The following is a 15,948-nucleotide window of genomic DNA, read 5'->3' on the forward strand; positions in this document are numbered from 1 at the left end:
AAACCCTAGGACTGGCAATAAACAAACAAGTTACTTAAAGATGACATGTTGGGCTGGAAGTTTGGCCTAGTGGTAGAGTGCTTGTCTAGCATACACAAAGACCCAGGTTCGATTCCTTGGTACCACATACATAGAAAAAGCTGGAAGTGGTGCTGTGGAATGTCCACATTACCTCCCACAGGAGGGAGTGGGTAAGTCCTAATCAAAAGCAAAACATTATCACATAAAATTGTGTGTGCACCATCATATATCATATTCAGGTTAACTGAATAAACTGAGCTTAGTAGAACCTTGCTACCCCTCTAGTTCAACTTTGCTTTGCAGAGGAGGCACCTGAGCATGATGAAATACTCTACGCCAAGTCCAAAAGCTGCTTGCTAGTAATGCCAGGAGTGGAAAGGATAAAAAGAGGTGCCAAGAGTAGGTAGGATCTAGGAATAGATGGAATTAACCCCTAGGATGTGAACTGCCATTTGATTTTCTCCTCCTGCCTACTTATCTTTCTAGTCACATTACTCTTTTCCTGGCCTGGGTCCTTATTTCTGCAGTTATTCAACAGCCCCAGACAATCTCCTCTTCCCTCCTGGTCTACCAACACTCCAAGGCCCGATCAATAGTTGCCAAACACTGCCTTCAATACTCTGCTTTCTGGCCTGTCTATAGGATAAAGTCCAAAACGCTGACATTCTTAACCCTGTCCTGCCCCATCTAGTTTGGCAAACTTATTTCCCCGTTCGGACACCCATTATCTTTCCAGGTCTTAAAGGCAGCGACTGTCTCTCCCTCTGGGACGATGGCTCTTTGGTACTCAGAGGCAGGTGGGAGGTCCCAAGCTGAGCCGCGTTTAACCAGTTGTCTGGATATTCCTAATGCCTTCTGTAACGTAGACGTGGCCCAGCAAACTACACAAGTTGGTCCCGAGTCGCTCTCCAAGCCCTGGTTAAAATGCACGAACAAGGTGCAAGCGATTGTTCCCGGGGAAATAGTGGAAGAAGCCCACTGAGCAAGAAGCTACGGACACCAGCTTTCCCGCCAGGCGCTCAAAGCCCCGCCCACAGTCCCTGGGCCAACTCAGACCGGTTCCAGCTGGTTTTCTGGAGGCAGCTCGAATGCCAAATAGCATTCCAGCTCTCGCCCCGGCGACAGCCAATCCCCGCAGCTGCTGGGGCTCCGAAACCGCAACGGCCTCTGATTGGCTGACTGAGTTAGCCCGGGGGCGGGCGAAGAGCGTCCACGGTGTCGCGGGTGGAAGGAGTGATTGGGCCCCGGTGAAGCGGCTACTGCGCAAGCGCCAATGGAAACGCATAAACAAACAAACCAACCCCAACACCCCGAGGCCTCCCGCTCTTCCCCGCCCACCTGCCCCTCGCGTGGGGCTCCCCGCCTCCCCAGCGCCCCGCTATCCCCGGCCGCGTCCACGTCTGGGCACGTCCCCTTCTCGGCGCGGACCACGCACTTCCCCGCACCTCACCTCCCAGCGCCCGGCGCGAAGTTAAAGGCCGGGGCGGCCCGGGCGGCCCGGGCGGCGCCCACTCCCGGCGGCGCGGAGCCCAGGCCAGCGCTGCAGCCTGCGGCCGCTGCCCGGCCGAGCATGACTTGCTACCGGGGCTTGCTCCTGGGCAGCTGTCGGCGAGTGGCAGGCGGCCGGGCGGTGCTGCGGGGCGCGGGGCCGCGGCTGGGTGGTGACGGCAGCCGGCGGCGCCTGGCGCACGGGCAGCCGCGCGAGCTGGCGGGCTGTGGCAGCCGCGCGGACGGCGGCTTCCGCCCCTCGCGCGTGGTGGTGGTGGCCAAGACCACCCGCTACGAGTTCGAGCAGCAGCGCTACCGCTACGCGGAGCTCTCGGAGGAGGACCTCAAGCAGCTGGTGGGTCCCGGCGGGGGCGCCCCGGGGCCGGGCTCGGCCCGCGTTCGCTCCCCCACCCGACTGGGGTTTAGGGGTGACGGAGGGAAGGCGCTGGTTCCTGTACTTCCCCCCTCAAGCCAGACCTCTGGGGGCGACCCCAGTCCTCAGGGCACCCCTGGGCCCCACTTGCCGACCTCACAGGATCCCCCGAGCCTCGCCCCTTGCTCGGGTAGGGCATCTCCAGCCCCGCCAGTGGTGGTTGGCGGGGGGGGGGGGGGGGGGGGGAGTTGGGGGGTCTGCAGGCCCGGGAACTGCGCCCCGCGGGGGGCCCCGGCTGCTGAAAGCGGGGCGTCGGTGCCACGGACCCCCCCCCCCTCCTTTCACTCTGTGGCCTGGGCCACCCTGGGAAGCCCTTCGGAACCCCTCGTTGCCTTGTTGCCTTGTGGGAGGCAGATGAGGGTCTTGCAATTTGTGTCAAAAGTACACGTGGATTTGGTGCCAGGAAGAGCAAGGGAGGAAATGCGATTTGCATCTGGTTAGGTAGAAAGGTCCCCTCATGGACATGTTCTAGCGGCTCCACCCTGGACTAGATGTATTCATTCCTTGTTTGGAGAAGCACATAAATCGGAGGCCAGATCTGATCATCCCTCTCCCCCTTTATTGAAATTTCCTGATGTCATATCCCTAATCGTCATTAAGAAATGGAGAGTAATCCATGCTACCAGGGACAGTATTATCTAGGAAAACCAGCACTGGACACTTCATTGTTGTCCCTGTACTCAACAGGGTTTGGAATTAGTTGCATGTAACCACTACTTTCGAATTCTGTGCAATCTTCACCACAGTTTTGTAGACATGTCAAACTGAAATTATATGTCTTTTCTTGAAGGGAGCCCAACTAGAAGCATAGGCGCCCATTTGCTTTTTCCTTTTCTTTTCCTGAGTGTTTGTAAAACATTTATCGAATTTAGAGAAAATCAACAGTTTGGACAGAGCAGGGGAAGTTGCAGTTGTGTTAGACTGTGAAATTGGTAGTGAGGGAATGTTAAGGTCAGATGAAAGTACTTGTTTCTATTTTGGGAAAGGGGTGTGTCCTTTGGTTTATATTCCTCTAATTTTTTCAAAGATCCACCTTTTAGAAATTGTCAGCTGCCATTTAAAAACAATGTTCTGTATACAGTTTCACCGATGCCTCCCCATTTCAAGTAGTACATCAGGGACAGAAGAAAGAGAGAGAGGGAGAGAGAGAAGAGAACAGTATATTCAATTTGGCACAGTGTGGGGAGCAGAGGTCAGGAGAACTCTAGGCTGTGGCTCTGTGTTGTTAATTTCCTGTGTGATTTTTCAACTTTTCTTAGTGTCAAGGCAATACTTTTTGTACAGTACCTTCAGCTTTTCAGTTAGTTCAGTTTGTGGATGTTAGGATTGGATTAGATTGTCCCCAAAGTCCTTTTCAGTGCTGGCATTTTGAAATTTTTTGAAGGCCTCAGGAAAATGGGTGGTATTAGTATGGGGATTAACTCTTGGACCTCTGAACTACACCGCCACCAATACAAACTTAAAATGTAGGGAAAGTCAATAATTCTTTAAAAGTCAAACTACCTAGTGTACCCAGAGTGGAGAAATCTCTTAACAGGTAAATATTTGTCCCTGATGTTGTTAGAATAAGAAAACTTTGAAGTTTCATTATAAGACTGTGAAGGCAGTTTTGCAATTGCATGATAGTAGATGGTGGAATAGGCTTTGTTGGGGATAACATTGCAGTTTTATTAAATAAGTTGTCTATTGAGAAGAATTATATTGTTATCATTGTTAGTCTTGTTATCAGACAGTATTGGGATTTGAACTCAGGGCCTTGAAATTTTTAGGCAGATAAAAAAAAATTCATTTGAGTTGCATCCTAGCACTCTTGCTTTAGTTGTTTTACAGATAGGACCTTTGGCTATTTGCCTCAGGCTATTTTTGGGATCCAGTCTCACTAGTTGTGCTGCAAAAGAATTATTAAGTCTTCTGATCTTTGCCTTTTCTGAGTAGCTGTGATTACAGTGTGAACCACCAAATCCAGCCTTTGTTTTATGATTATGTTAAGCCAGTACTTGCAATGAAATATGGAGTACTAGATACAGCCTAGACCAGTGATCAGGTACACCCCAAAGAATACTGGGCCTTGTAATGCATAGAAATGGTATGAACATTAATGTTGTTTGTTATATTGCACTGAAGTATGTGAACCATGTGTGTTGAAATGAAAGTAAATAACTAAATCCAGAAGCCAGTGGCTCTTGCCAGGAATCCTGGCTACTGAGCAGGCTGAGATCTGAGGATCTCTGTTTGAAGTCAGGGAAATTCATGAGATCCTTATCTCCAGTAAACCATCAACCCAAAGTGGAGCTGTGGTTGAAGTGCTGGAGCATTAGTTTTGAGCATAAAGACTCTAAGTTCAAGTCCCAGGGTACTCTCTCTCTGTCTCTGTGTTCCTTCCCCTTGCCCCCACACACTTAATGGCCAAGTGTTGCTCTGACACTCTCCTTTAGCTTTCTCATAGCTAGAGTTCTACCACTTGAGCCACAGCACCACTTCTGACTTTTTCTGTGTATGTGCTATGAAGGAATCAAACCCAGGGCTTTGTGCAAGCTAGGCAAGCCCTCTACCACTAGGCCACACAGCCCAAGTACATCTCTTTTAAGATACTACTTAAGGTACCAATAACATAGCTTCATCTTCATCAGAGTTCCAGTATAATTTTATATTCTGAAACATTTGGTTTTCTAACTTCGTAGAAGTGTAATGGAGTAGAGAAAATATCCTTTTAATGGACAAAGCATGTGCAGAATAGAATTACATCCTTCAGTCTAGGTCAAAGTTTTGACTGTCAGTTATTCTTTCAACTAATTACATTGCTTTATTTTTTAAGCCTTACCTTTTTTTCCCCTTTGTTCAGTGATTCTTCTTTAGTAAATTTTTAGCTAAGGAGTTTACCTGCATCTTTCATGACCTTGCAAGATTAATAAAGCTATTATTACAGCTTACTTTATCAAAGGAGATATAGCTGTTGGCAGAGGTAGAATTTTAATCATTATCCATAACAGTCACAAATCAGAGCTTTATGTAAAACCAAACTGGATTTGAAATGGATTTTGACACAAGAGAAATGCATTTGTCTCAGAAGAGTTTTATAGTCTTTTAGAGTCTTTTGGTATGTATCAGATACAAAACAGGCAGTTTCCACCCTCTTCTACTCCATCTAAGTCTGCTAACCTCATTAGCTACCCTTTGTAATGGTCCTCTTTTTATGTCTTAGGGTTAAAAAAAACAAAATGAGATAAAAAATTTTATTTAACAACACCTCTATTACTGGCTTACATTATCCCTTATTTAGTGCCATCATAAGTGATTTGGGAGGTGTTATCTCTTGCTTTTGTTTTTCTTCAGTTTCCTAATGAAGATGATATGGCATAGACTGTAAGTAATACTTTTTTGCCTCCTGGTTTGAGCAGTAAGTTTATTGTATGCAGTGTGGATATTTATCAAATTAAAGACTGTGATATAGAGCCTATGGGGCCCTTCTAACTGAACTTTGCTCCTCTCAGATCTTCCAGATGTAGCCACCAGATCTATCTAAAAGCCTTTTGATTCCTCTGCTTAGAACTTTCTAGATAATCCTCATAATCTTCCATGGTACATTAAAATAGTTTAAAAATGTAAATACAGAAATTCAGTTAATAAAAATCTGTACAACAAAAACATCTATTTTTCTTCTCACTGGTTATTTTTTTGTCCTTACAAATAGCTGTCTATATGTATAAATCAAAACAGTGAAATAGTCTTTTTATTACAGTGAAATATTCTTTGTCTTTCATCACATCCTTTTTTTGTTGTTGTGCATTGATAACATTACTGTTTTGTGCATTTTTCTTTCCACTTACAGTGCTGGTGCAGATTGTCATTCTTTTTAAAGAGTATATATTTCTATTATTATGTGTGTTGTGACACTTAAGTTGTTCACTAATTTTATTCATGTGTGTGAATTAATCTACAAGACAAATGACCTAAAAGACCCACATATTTGAATAGATAATTGTCAAATTGTCTTTTAGAGATTGTTTGCTTTTACCATTTTGCATGAGACTTCCTAGTTTTACAAAATACTTCAAAATTTTAAGTGTTGGACAACTTGACAATTTGAAATAATATTTCAAAGCAATTTAATTCACATCTCTTAGGGTCTTGATAGTTGCAGTCCTCTTGCTTTGAGTGCAGTCTTGTTTGTGTTCCTCCTTAGAGGTCATGCTCAGCTGTCTGTTAAGACTGCCTGGTAACCTTGTGGCCCTGACTTCCTGTGCTGGTCAAGGTTGTGTTACAGTCTCCATATATTCCATAATACTTACAATTATGTCTTCCGTGGACTGTAAACTAGAGATTTGGAAGCAAATATTTTACCTACCTTGTCATTCTCCCCATACTTATACATTCAACACTTTACTTAACAAGGTGGTGAGATGTTTCCATGTTGTTTAAGATGATATTTAGTTCTTTTTCTCACCTAGCCTAAGGACTAGTTTTTTTCCAGGTGAAGATCTAGAAAATCTAGCTGTGCAAAGCTGAAGGATTTGATTAATCAAGTTACCATCCTGCTTTTTTTTTTTTGAAAGATTTCATTAACACTGATTTTTTTTTACATCATATTTCAAATGTCAAGTTTAACAAAACAAGTATTCAAGAATGGAATCTCCATATGCAATCATTGGCACATAAATTTAAGAACAAAATTAAAATTAAGCTGAAAGTTTGCAATAGATATATATCGACTTACCTATTAATATGTCCATAGACTATATATCCCATCATAGATTTATATGTCTGTATAGTTATATCTCCAAGTTCATGTCAATGACCTTAAGTACCTGAGTGTTGAGTCATCACTCTTGTACTATTTGGATGTAATATCCACATATAAAGGAGACCATGCGCCTTTTATTCCTTTGGTCTTGGTTTATTCACTCAACATGGTTTGTTCGAGTTCCATGCACTTCCCAGTGAATGCCATTATTTTATCTTGTCTGTTGTCTATGTAGAATTCCATTCTATATATTCCATTGTATACCACATTTTTGTATTCATCTGCGGTAGGGCATCTGGGTTGTTTCCATCACTTGGCTATTGTGAATGTGCAGAGACGAACATGACTGAGCAGGTGTCTTTATCATATCCTGGGTTATGATGCTCAGGGTAGATGCCTAGGAATGGTATGGCTGGGTCTCTTTTAAGTTTTTTAAGGAATGTCCAAACTGCCTTCCAGAGTGGTTATACTAGTTTACATTCCCACCAGCAGTGCAGCAGGGTTCCTCTTTCTCCATCCACAACCCCGCCAGCATTTGTTGTCTGAGTTCAGAATATTGGCCATTCTAATTGGGGTATGGTGGTATTTTAGGGTTGTTTTTATTTGAGTTTTCTTTTTGACCATGCATGATGAGCATTTTCTTCTATGTTTCTTTACATTATTACCTCTCCCTCTGATAAGTCTCTCTTTAGTTCCCTTGTCCTTTTAGTGATTGTTTTGTTGCATTTGGGGGGAATTAGTTTCTTAAGTTCCCGGTAGATATTGGATATTAAGCATTTGTCTGATGTATTATTGGTAAATATCTTTTCCCAGTTGGTTGGCTGTCTTTGTGCAGAAACTTTTTAGGTAGTCTCATTTGTCAAATCTCTCTCTAATCTGTAGTGACCCTGGGACTCTGTTCAAGAAGTTTTTGGCTGTGCCCATGAGTTCCAGTGTCTCTCCTACTCTGTCATGTAGCAGTTTCAGAGTTTCAGGTCTGATATTGAGGTCTTTGATCCATTTTGAGTTAATATTCATGGATGGTGACAGGGTGGGATGAATTTTTAGTTTTTTGCACATGGCTGCCCGTTTTTCCAGCACCAGTAATGGAAGACGTGGTGTTTATTCCACTGTATATCTCTGGCTCCTTTGTCAAATGTAAGTTGATTATAAATATGTAGTTTCATTTCTGAATCTTCTGTTCCATTGATCTTCTGGTCTGTTTTTGTGCCAATACCATGCTGTTTTTGTTATTATGGCTCTATAGTAGAGTTTGAAGTCTGGTATTATAACACCACCTGCATTGCTCTTTTTGTCTAGAATTACTTTGGCTGTTCTAGGTCTTTTGTTAGTCCATATGAACCTTTGGATTACACCCTCTTTTTCGGTGAAGTATGTCCTTGGGATTTTGATGGGGATTGCATTGGAATTGTATATCTATTTTGGCAGTATGGCCATTTTCACCATGTTGATTCTCCCTATCCATGAACATAGGATGTCTTTCCATTTTCTGGTATCCTCTTTGGTTTCTTTCTTTAGGCTTTTGTAGTTTTCATTAAATAATTTCCTTATATCCTTGATTAGATTAATTCCTAAATATTTTATTCTTTTGGGGGCTATTGCAAAAGAGATCATTTTCTTGATTTCTCCTTCTGTTTGTATATTGTTGGCGTACAGTAAGGCTGACTTTTGAAAGTTAATTTTTTATCCTGCCACTTTGCTAAAGTGCTTTATTAGTTCTAGGAGTTTGGGAGTGGAATTTATTGGGTTGTTCAGGTGTAAGATTATGTCATCTGTGAATAGGGATAGCTTAATTTCTTCTTTCCCCATGTGGATCCCTTTGATGTCCTTCTCTTGCCTTATTTCTCTGGCTAAGTGTTCCAGCATTATATTGAAGAGAAGTGTAGTGAGTATTCCTGATTTTAAGATAAATGATTCTAGTTTTTCTCCATTTCATATGATACTAGCTGTAGGTCTGTCATATATGGTTTTAAATATTTTAAAGAATGTACCTCCTATTCCTATTTTCTCTAGTGCTTTCAACATGAATGGGTGCTGTATTTTGTCAAATGGCTTCTCAGTGTCCAGAGAAATTATCATATGATTCTTAACCTTCGCTCTGTTAATGATCTACATGATATTAATTGATTTGCAAATGTTAAACCAGTCTTGCATCTGTGGGATGAAGCCTACTTGATCATAGTGTATAATTTAAAAAAATTTGTCTCTAGATTCTGTTGGCAAATATTTTATTGAGGAGCTTTGCATCTGTGTTCATCAGATTAGTCTGTAGTTCAATTTTTTTGTTGGGTCGTTCCCTGGTTTGGAGATGAGTGTGATAGTGGCTTCATAGAATGAGTTTGGGATGGCTCCCTCTGCTTCTGTTTCTTGAAAGAGCTTCAAGAGTGTAGGTATTAACTCATTTTTAAAAGTCTTAGAGAATTCCACAGTGAAACCATCTGGGCCTGGGCACTTCTTAGTTGGCATGTTTCTGATTGCTTCCTCTATCTCACTGTATGAAATTGGTTTGTTCAGTTTATTTATCTCTTCTTGGTTCAATGTGGGCAGCTTATTTTTGTTTTAAAAAATCATCCATTTCTACTAAACTTTCCTATTCCATTGAGTATAAGCTCTGGAAATACTTATTCATGATGGTCTGGATTTTTTATATATCGGTTGTGATTGTTATGTGGCATCTCTAATCTTGTTGGAGTCTCCTCTCTCCTATTTTTGATTAATCTTGCCACTAACCTGGTTTCATTATAGGAGTTTCAGTTTAAATGTTTGAGGAACATGAATGCAAGCAAAAGATGATTATTGTTTGACCATGCCTTTTACTTTTAGTGGGTCAGAAGGGGGAGAGAAAACATTCAAAATTCTGTAGAATACAACTTGGATAGAGGCTTATGGTGGATTCTCTTCCACAAAGGCTTACACAAGTGGATTTACAAAGAAGAGATTATCATAGCAGCTAAAATGCCACCATTGGAGAATCATTGACTATTAGGGGAGAGTTCTGTTTTTTTGCACCCTCTTCTGTGTATAGTTTACCTGAAGGAGGGTTTAGAAAACTAAATATGTGTCCAATTATGAAATTATAAATAGAATATTTTTCATAGTAATTACTTTTTGTATTTTTAAGTACATAAGTGCAAGAGTTTGTTGATGTAAACGAGTTGTAAGCTAGTAAGGTGTATGTCACTTTATTGCCAATGAACTTTGTAATGTGTAATAGAAATGTGTGGTTTCAAAAAACTTTCAAATGTGTCAGTTATTTCATACCTTAAGGAAAACCATTACATGTATGCTTTTTCTTTATAACAAAACACTAGAACAAAAATAAACCACTAGATGTGTATCATGCCAGGAATTCAATAAACCTTTGTAAAATATTTCCATTTCATTATATACTTGAAACAGCATTCATTTGGTCAGGCAAAAGAAGGTTGTTTTACTAAAATTAGGAACAGTAAATATTTAGCATATTTAACTTGTCCAGTTTTTAAAATTAATTGCTTTGAGGGCAATTAGTATTTATTGTGTTTAACTCTGTAATCTTAAAAAAATATTTGCTTCAAGGGCATTATAGTGCTGATATATCCTTTAGAATATGGCTTTTCATGGAAAGTTTTGCTTTACTGTTTTTGGTTTTGAAATTTTCTATTCATATGTATTAGTACATTTTACTGGTATGTAGTATTCCGCTGTTTGGATAACTAGATTGTAGTTTTCCTAGTTTTAAGGAAAAAGCAATTATAAAACAAAGTATTTTCAACTGAGATCCGCTGGCCCATGCTCATTATTCAGGAGGCTGAGATCTGTGGATCGTGGTTCAAAGCAAGCCCAGGCATTAGAGTTTGTGAAAGCTGTATCTCCAGTTAACCACCAGAAAACAGGAAGTAGTGCTGTGGCTCAAGTGGTATAGTAGTAGCATGGAGCTGAAGAGCTCAGGAACAGCGCCCAGGTCCAGAGTTTAAACCCCATGAGGGAAAAAAAGTATTTTCTATAAGCATCAGGTGAGAATGCTTGAACTCCATATTTTTGTCAGCAGTTGGTAAATTTTACCATTTTTGCCAACAAAAAATAGAAGTGAAGTTAGATCTTTAATTTTAGGATATTTGGAGTGTTTAAGTATACGTAAGAATTTTGCCTGGTGTTGATATCACATGCCTGTTATCCTAGCTACTCAGAAGCCTGAGATCTGAAACAATACTTGGGAGACAGTGAAGATTATCTTACAGTCAACAACAGGTCAGACTTTTCTCTGTGATCTACAATCAGAAATACTTTACATCGAGACTCAGTACTTAACATTCGAAATAAAAGATAACTGGAACCATTTTAGCTTTAATATGTATAATGGTTAATAGAAGTGCTGGCTGTACTTGTGACCAACTTACAAGGCATTGTAAGGCCACTTTGAAAAACATTACTCATGAGTAAATACTGTGAGGCCAGACAGGTGGTATAAAGTATCAGCTGTCATATCTTTCCCCACAGGAGTACGGTGATACCGGCCAATTTTTCTGAAACTTCAGTATTTTGGGAAGAGCATGAAGAAAGCTTCTAGTGATAGATTTTGAGAAATGGGAATTAGTCAGTCTTAAAGAAATTAGCTTAGAAAATCTGGACACAAGTATTTTATTAGACCAGGTAAGAGTTGCCATGGTCAAGAACTTGGGCTGGGACAACATAATTGTACATGGGAACAGTTCAGTTTTCTGTGAAGCTACATTGTTAGGGAAGAATTAAAGATGAAAGCCGGTGCTGGTGGCTCACACCCGTAATCCTTAGGCTGAGGTCTGACATTCACAGTTTGAGGCTAGCCAGGGCAGGAAAGTCCTGAGACTCTTATTTCCAACTAACCACAAAAAACTAGAAGTGGTGCTGGGGCTCAAAGTGGTAGCTTGTTATCTTTGAGCACACAAGCTCAGGGACAGCTCTCAGGCCCTGAGTTCACGCCCCAGGAAATGAAACAAACATTAAAGATGACACCTGTATTCTGTTGAACAAGACCCTAGTGCTAGTATTAACAGGCAAAAATGAATACTTATGCGTATGTTATATGCATAAATACAAACATCAGATGAGCATATTTGAAAGAGGAAAGTATAGTCAAGTTTAGATCTTTTGGTGAGAGGCACCATGCTGACCTGTGGATAATTGAAAGGAAGGCACTTGAATGTTTGAGCGGAAGCACAGAGCATCTTGAGGGCCAGCACAGGGTTCAGAGTCACTTACTCACACTTGGTAGGTAAGATTGGCCTTGATGGAACTTGGAGCAATGCCAACAACAACAACAACAATGAATACAGAAAGAAATGGAAGGATGGAGAAAGGGTAAAGCTCTAAGTCATATATCTGAAGGAATCTGTATGAGCCGGTGCTCTGTTCTGATCGTGAGATGTGAATAGATGACTAGTGAATAGTTGGCTCTCTAGCTGTCATTTCAGTACCACTAACCCTTTTTAAAGCAAAGATTGCTAACTACGTTATTTATTCCATTTAGTTAAGTGTGCTTAAACTGTGCTTAGTAAGTTTCCATACCAGATTGTCATAATCTCAGATGTTTGTGCATTTCTTGTGTGTTGAGTTTTCAGAAGACAGGTTCATCCCTTATTAATAAGCTTTCATGAAAATTACATCAAGTACGAACTAGGAACAGTTAACTAACTGGTAAAACAAGTTTTAAAAATTTGTAATGATAAATGCAATGTAGGCCAAGTAAAAGTCTCTGGGATAATGTAATAAACATAGTAGACCATTTTAGAGAATTGACTATTATTACCTGGTCTTAAAAATGTGAGTCTGTTACCTTATATTCTTCCTTTCATACTGCATTGTGTTTCCACTTCAGTAAGAAGAGATGTTAGCTTTTGGCAGTATTTATAAGTGAAATCTTTGCTTATACTGTGGGTGATTTTGTTTTTAGATTTACCTGTTTTCTCTCAGTGTTCTATTGAATAATCTTTTTATTCTGTCATAGAGAGAACAAGTTTTTGAAAAATAGATTATCTAATGTAGAACACTGTACATTGGAAATGCCTTCTAAAATTCTTTTAATTTCTCTAACTTTCTAAATGTAAAATATTTTATATGTAAAATATTCATGTGTGTCTGCTGTAGGAGTAGCTCAAATGGTAGATTCTGTAATTCAAACCAAAAAAGTATGTGTGTATACATACATATACATACGTACATGAATATATACGTGATATATGCACATATATAATGTGTGTAAGTTTTTTTATTAAGGTATGCTTTTGGATTTTTTAATGTCATGTTATTTTCAGTGACATGACTACAGATTTTTACTGGTTTTTATGGACTATACATGAGACAAACATGAGGACAAGTTAAATAATGATATAAGACTTCCTAAACTGATGCCATTTAAGTGGTTTTCCTACATACTTAATCTCTTATCTGCCCAGTTTAGTGAGTCGTTGTTAATGAAGTCCAATCATCCAGTAAGCTAGAGCTTCAGAGAAAGTAACACAAAATCTATATTCTCTAAATGAATGTTAGCCATAAGTTATTAGAAAAAATTGGAGTGGGAATAAGAATTTATGAAGTTTCCTTTCTTCTTCTTTGATAAGTATTTTCAGATACTATGTGAACTTTATGTTTAGATTGGGAATTTTAGGAACTTCAGTGTTGCTAACCATCATAGGAAATGACATTTTAAAAATTTATTCCCCCAGAAATTCAAACCCTGTTACCATATTATAGAACTAAAATTTTCTAATATTAACTGTTGAGTGTCATAAGTTTCTAGAGCTTGTTCAGAATCAAGTATTGATTGCTCTTTTAATCACCAAATATAAGCTATAAGACTTATCTACTAAGCTTTATGAATAGATAGTCCAAATAAAAAATAGGAATGTAAGACCAGAATTTTGAACATGATATTGAGGCCTGAGGGCCAGGTACTCTATTTTTTTTTAAATAGTAATTTAGAACCAGTACATTTGAGAAAACTGTACCTTTGAATTAGTTCTTATAATCATTGGCAATTTTTAGTGCCTTTCTAACTCATTTGCTTGAGCACAGTTCAATATTTATATAAATACAATTGTCAGGTATTCTCATATTTTAAATATTTAAAGTTCTCAAAAGTTGATATTTTAATTTTTCAAGTCGTAATCTCTTTGTAATGTTTGCATTCTGAAAGTGAAATCATGAAAAGTAGTTACTGTAACAAAATTATATACTAAGTAATCAGTTTTGATGAGGCAGAAATGGCTTACTTTACATGCTGTTGTCACTTAGCTGGGTTATCTTCTCTGATATCTGCTTATACAGTTATTTTTTTTTTGAAACACAGCAACTGTGTGTGTGAATGAATTCATTGAATAAATAGTTATCTAGTATCTAGGCCTTGAGGCTACTAGGTGAATCAAGAGGGATCATTGCCCTTTATGTACTATGTTATCTCTCATATCTTTTGCTGTCCCTTGGTTATCTCATATTGTTACAGTATTTCACTTTGTTATCAGATATATTGGATATATTCGTATTTGGTTATTTGAAATTGGATAGGGAAGGGGGGGAAAACAAGATGAGGGGTGGGAGTGGGGGGGAGGGAAATGGGGACCAAGACATGAGAAAGGGTATCAATGTATGTGAAGTAATGCGCCTTCTATCTGGCAAATATAATGTAACCCTTTTATTAATTACAATAAAAATATATGAAAAAAAGGCACTAAAAAAAAGTGAAATGAGGGGCTGGGAGTTTGGCCCAGTGGTAGAGTGCCTGCCTAGCATGCATGAAGACCCAGGTTCAATTCCTCAGTACCACATATAGAAAAAAGCCGGAAGTGGTACTGAGGCTCAAGTGGTAGAGCTCTAGCCTTGAGAAAGTCCAAGGACAGTGCTCAGGCCCTGAGCTCAAGCCCAGGACTGGCAAAAAAAAAAAAAAAAAAGTGAAATGAGTAGTTTCAGGCATGGTAAATGCAGTGAAGAAAGTGAACAGCTTTTGGGGTAGGGGAGTTGGTCCTGATGATCTTTAACAGCCTCAGTCCGTCACTGGCACCGTTACCATGATCAGGTAATTATGCCCCAAATCTGAGAAGAGGCAGGGTTGTGCGGAGAGAGAGGATGCATGCCAGCCAAGGGCACAGGAAGAAGCTAGGTGAGAATAGGACTTTTGAGAGCAGAATATAAGGACTGAGGCAAAAAACGAATTGTAGCACAAAGGAGCTGGTCAGACCTCTGTAGAGCTGGTGGGGAAGTCTTACTTCATGGCTACTGTGTTAAAGTGAGAGAGAAACATACTCTTGGTCTCCATGTGGGGTTCTGCTGTAGGGAGCAAGATCAGAAATAGGGATCCCTGACTAGAACCTTGTGCAATGGTCCAACACAAGATAGTGTGTGTGGTCCGAAGTGGAAAAACAATGTAGGACCCCATCCAGGATTCCGTGACTGGATGTGGGAATGAGGGAAAAGTAAGCATTTAAGTGGCATTAAGTCCAGATTGGTGGCTTAAGCAATAGATGATGGGAAGTCCTGGAATAGCAGATGAAGACCTTGATATTTCAGATATTAATTGGAGATGCTTACTCGACATCCAAAGGAAGATGTCCAATAGGTAGTTGGGTAAGTTCAGTCTGAGCCCTGATGAGGCTGGGGTGCAGTAGGGCAGTTATCAGCCTTTGCTTAAATCTTGGAAGCCAGACATAGAGGGGAGGAGCAGAGAAGTCCTATGGGCCACCTTCTTTGAGTGGTCGTTAGTGCCACCTCAGTTACTATCACCCTGAGCAGTGATAGTAATAACTTGAATGTTAATGGTGTTTTCATCCATAGTCAGAAATTCCACTACAAGGGGCCGGGAGTGTGGCCTAGTGGTAGAGTGCTTGCCTAGCATGCATGAAGACCTGGGTTCAATTCCTCAGTACCACATACATAGATAAAAGCCAGAAGTGGTGCTGAGGCTCAAGAGGTAGAGCTCTGGCCTTGAAAAAGTCTAAGGACAGTGCTCAGGCCCTGAGCTCAAGCCCAGGACTGGCAAAAACAAACAAAAAACTGCTATAAGAATAGTTTTTCAAATTAGTGTTTAGTTGATTAAAGTAAATGAAGGATTATCCAGCAGTCACTGCTTTCCTTTTAAAAAATTCTTGACACCTACTGTAAATATAGTGAGGCTTAAGGAAGAAATTATATGGATCATCTAAACTACTTTTACATCTCTACTAGTTTTTATAGTAGTTCAATATTTTCTCAGCTCTTCTGATGAATATACACTTATAGACTGGGATGAGGCTAAATCTATTTTCTATACTGTTAT

The 15,948-nt window shown here is 40.1% G+C and overlaps 1 protein-coding gene across 4 annotated transcripts in view; it reads left to right on the top strand.

The window, feature by feature from the left end:
- Positions 1 to 1,347: 1,347 nt before the first annotated feature.
- Positions 1,348 to 15,948, top strand: part of Nadk2 (NAD kinase 2, mitochondrial) — a 47,017-nt gene continuing 32,416 nt past the window's right edge. For 2 of the 4 annotated variants that reach the window (XM_090332042.1, XM_090332045.1), the window contains exon 1: positions 1,351 to 1,864. In XM_090332042.1, the coding sequence (XP_090188168.1) occupies positions 1,592 to 1,864 (273 nt within the window). In that variant the 5' untranslated portion in view covers positions 1,351 to 1,591. Of the gene's footprint in view, positions 1,865 to 15,948 lie in introns of all 4 variants that reach the window. The other 2 variants (XM_090332044.1, XM_090332043.1) reach the window with 2 other exon arrangements.

The sequence above is a fragment of the Megascapheus bottae genome, chromosome 4, assembly GCF_031878675.1.
Source record: "Megascapheus bottae isolate mThoBot1 chromosome 4, mThoBot2.hap1, whole genome shotgun sequence".
In the NCBI taxonomy this organism is placed as follows: Eukaryota; Metazoa; Chordata; class Mammalia; order Rodentia; family Geomyidae; genus Megascapheus; species Megascapheus bottae.